Raw genomic sequence first — 3,967 nt, forward strand, 5'->3', positions numbered from 1 at the left:
TCATCTATTTTTTCTTCCCATGTTCCTTCTTTCCATCCTTCTGCGTAGCCTTGGAGGACATAAATCTGTTCAATGAAGGGCCCACCTGACTCTGAGCAAAAGGCAAAGCAAAGCATTTGTAAGCATGAAAAACCACATGATAAAGGTTGAAAATCTGCTAGAAATGCTAATGCTGCACTATTCTCTCTCTTGTTTTCTTCACAAAAAATGAAAGGATGTCCTGTGTGAGTCAGAAAACCTAAAAGGGTCAGGGACTGTGACAGCCTGCTACTCCCACCCAGCTATGTGTGATTTAGTGTGCCAAACAGAACTGAATTGCCATGGAAATGTAAATTTACACCATGAAACACAGAGGTTTTCAATGCTGCTCTGGGAAGTGTGCCTCCAAAAAAACAACAAGTCCAAGCCCTTCTTCCCCTAAATTTCAGGGTGGGTTTCTGAATGCTTTTTTCCTGGAAGACAGGGGACAATAATACCCTCAAAGTTCTTAGCAAAGTTGTGACATCTGGTGGCCTTTATTTCCTTTGCTAAAAAAGTCTGTTACACTGCTGCAGATTCTGGCATTTGGTGATTAGCTCAACATGGCATTAACCATCTTCACAGTTTCCATATTCTTAGGGAAAGCCTTTCTCTTATATATATCGTTTTGAACACAAAAAGCAGAGGTTAAGTATTTTGAGTATGTGCAGCATTGACGCTGAAAGAGTAAATTCACTGAAGAACCCACTGTACAGCTTTTACTGTCCAACCACCTTCAGAAAAATGTGGCTTCTTTGTATTTTGACAGGGAGCTGCAGGCTGCCTCTTTCTCCTTACACCATTGTTACTAGGGGCAAAACTATGCAGAAGTATCATTGGCTTTAACCAGAGCTATTAACTGTCTTTCTCTGGGGTCCCAGAAGTCAAGGGGCTGACACTGGTACATCAAATGAATGACAAACCTAGTGGCTTGTTACTCAGCACAATTCTTTCCCATCCCTCCTCTCACTGCCTTTAACTTTTTTTATTTCATGTGTAAGGATAAAAGCACATATATGGATAAACCTGTGAAGAAACCACTTCAAATGTTTAGTCAATTGTAGATTGTACGATTCCATACTCTACCTGCAAGGAACTGCTCGTATTCAATGACAGGGATGTTCCTGTTGAGGCTTGGGATATTGAAGAACTCGGACCAAGGGAGCCGGACCTGAAGGATGTCAGGGCTCTGCCAGTGATAAAGATGTCCCCAGGGGGGCAGAACTAACACCCAGTTTTCACTTTTCAGCAAGGTCTTTAGAAGGGAAGCAATGCGAATGTAGACATCTCTTCGAAGGTTGAACCCTTCAGGAGGATTTACATCATACAAAAGGTATCTTGGGAGAACAAAGGAATATAATTACTTTGGGGAGTTTAAAACTTCTATGTGTCTTTTTTTTTTAACCCCACAATCATGTAGCACAGCTCTATTGGGATGGAAACTGTTCCTCTTTCATGAGTCTATAATACTTGGAAAGGGATGAAGTAGCAGAAGGCAGGGCAGTGCACATTGCAGGGGCTGGGCGAGCCCTGGGGTTCTCCTCACGGGACATTATCAAGGTGGCATATAGATTCATAGAATGGTTTGGGTTGGAAGGGACCTTAAATATCATCAAGTTCCAACCCCCCCTGCCCTGGGCAGGGACACCTCCCACTAGACCAGGCTGCTCAAAGCCCCATCCACCCTGACCATGAACGCCTCTAGGAACAGGGCATCCTCAATTTCTCTGGGCAACCCGTTCTGGTGCCTCACCACCCTCACAGTAAAGAATTTCTTCCAAATAGCTAATCCAAATCTACCCTCTTTCAGTTTAAAACTGTTACCCCTTGTCCTATCACTATATATAAAGTATATATAAAGAGTTCCTCCCCATTTTTCCCCTAAGCCCCCTTTAAGTACTGGAAGACTGGTATAAGGTCTCCCCATAGCCTTCTCTTCTCCAGGCTGAACAACCCCAACTCCCTCAGCCTGTCTTCAGAGGAGAGCTGCTCCATCCCTCTGGTCATTTTTGTGGCCCTCCTCTGGACCCTCTCCAACAGGTGTCCGTCTATGTTGGGGGCCCCAGAGCTGGATGCACTACTCCAGGTGGGGTCTCACCAGAGCAGAGCAGAGCAGAATCACCTCCCTCATGCTGCTGGCCACGCTTCTTTTGATGCAGCCCAAGATGCAGTTGGCTCTCTGGGCTGTGAGTGTGCATTGCTGACTTATGTTGAGCTTCTCGTCAACCAACACCCCCAAGTTCTTCTCCTCAGGGCTGCTCTCAATCCATTCTCCACCCAACCTGTATTTGTGCCTGGGATTGCTGGGGCCCACGTGCAGGACCTTGCGCTTGGCCTGGTTGAACTTCATGAGGTTCGCATGGGCCCACCTCTCAAAGCCTGTCCAGGTCCCTCTGGATGGCAACCCTTCTCTTCCAGTTGTGGACCACACCACACAGTTTGGTGTCATTAGCAAACTTGCTGATGGTTCACTAAATCCCTATCCATGTTGCCAACAAAGATAGCAAACAGCACTGGTACCAGTACCAATCCCTGAGGAACACTAATCGTCACTGGCTTCCACTTGGACATCAAGCCATTGACTGCAAATCTCTGAGTGCGGACATACGACAAGCCTTTCCTGCAGTGGGGCAGGATGTGGGCAGCCAAGGAGTGAACCCCTCAGATGTTCTGCACTTCCTGAGGGTGATGTGGTATGTGGTGAGAATGATGAAACCACTGGCACATCACATGGGCTAATTCCTGTGAGCCGAATATGAGAGCGGGAGGACATGTTGAAGAAGGACAGGGGAAATGAGTGCACATCACCTGCTGCAGGACAGACAAGTGGGGTTCCCCCAAGCCACGGTCACAGCAGGAAAGCCACCAGACAGCTGCAATGGCAGCATCTTCCAGAAAAGACCCAAACGACACCAGCAAGTAAAGGAAGACCTTTACACGCCCACCTCTGATGGCTCAGAGACACGGCACGTTGCTGGTGCGGGGGACCCATCGTCTCCCCTCGGGACACCATGCAGAAAGCTGTGATGAGAGGAGGGTCCCGGGGGGGTGACAATGTCTGACCCTGGCAGGCAGGAAGGGCTGGGGCAGCGGGGTGGGCCTGCTCTCCAGGCCCGTGGCGGCTGGGGGGGCCGCCCCTCACCTGGTGCGCAGTGCGGCAGCGGCGGCGGGCAGCGAGGAGGCGGCGTGGCCGGCACGGAGGGCGGCAGGCGGCGGCTGGGCAGCAGCAGGGGGCAGGAAGGCAAGTGTGGCCAGGCCCAGCAGCAGCAGGAAGCAGCCGAGGCCTTGCACCACCATCCCCGTGCTGTGCCGCATCCGGGGCGGCCCCAGCAGCGGCCCAGCCCCTCGGTGCATGGCCGGGAAGCGGCGGCCACGCGGTGCCTCCCTCAGAAGAGGCCCGCGGTCAGAGGCCGGAGGTTGGTGCCCATGAGCCGGTTCAGCTCCTCCAGGATCTCCACCTCTTTCTGGTACATCTGCGGGAAGAGGGCACAGGAGAGATGTGACAGTCAGCACCACTGGCACCGTGCTTCACAGCTGGGCTAGCGGGGTCTCAGTGCTGGCTGACACCATTATCAATACCAGCCCCGGGCTCGCGGAGCTGCCCACCCAGCCAGCCATACCCGCAGGTTCCCTGCTACAGGGTGTGAGACAGGGAGATGCTTTCCACCCAGGTATGACCCTACACAGGCTGGACACTGCACACCTCCCCCAGCTCCAGGGCACTGCCGTACCTGCTGCCAGCTGCTTTCTGTGTTGTGCTGGTAGCCAAGCAAATGGCACAACCCGTGGGCTGCTGTCACCTGTGCGAAGAGGCGAGAGGAAACGACGTATTTTACAAACTTAACCCCAACGTGAGCAGCTGGGCTCCGCAGGCAGTCCTGGCACCAGCACTGCAACACCCCCCCACCAACCAGGATGCAGGGGTGACAACCCCCAACCCCCCCCCCCC

At 52.0% G+C, this 3,967-nt stretch overlaps 1 protein-coding gene across 1 annotated transcript in view; it reads right to left on the reverse strand.

Annotated features, from left to right (window-relative positions):
- Positions 1 to 3,264: 3,264 nt before the first annotated feature.
- Positions 3,265 to 3,967, reverse strand: part of YBEY (ybeY metallopeptidase (putative)) — a 1,466-nt gene continuing 763 nt past the window's right edge. Inside the window, exons 2-3 of the mRNA XM_014949238.1 lie at positions 3,750 to 3,818; positions 3,265 to 3,491 (exon numbers count right to left, since the gene is read on the reverse strand). Coding sequence (XP_014804724.1) covers positions 3,405 to 3,491; positions 3,750 to 3,818 — 156 coding nt within the window. The 3' untranslated portion in view covers positions 3,265 to 3,404. The remainder of the gene's footprint in view (positions 3,492 to 3,749; positions 3,819 to 3,967) is intronic.

Source organism: Calidris pugnax, unplaced genomic scaffold (genome assembly GCF_001431845.1).
Source record: "Calidris pugnax isolate Ruff unplaced genomic scaffold, ASM143184v1 scaffold75, whole genome shotgun sequence".
In the NCBI taxonomy this organism is placed as follows: Eukaryota; Metazoa; Chordata; class Aves; order Charadriiformes; family Scolopacidae; genus Calidris; species Calidris pugnax.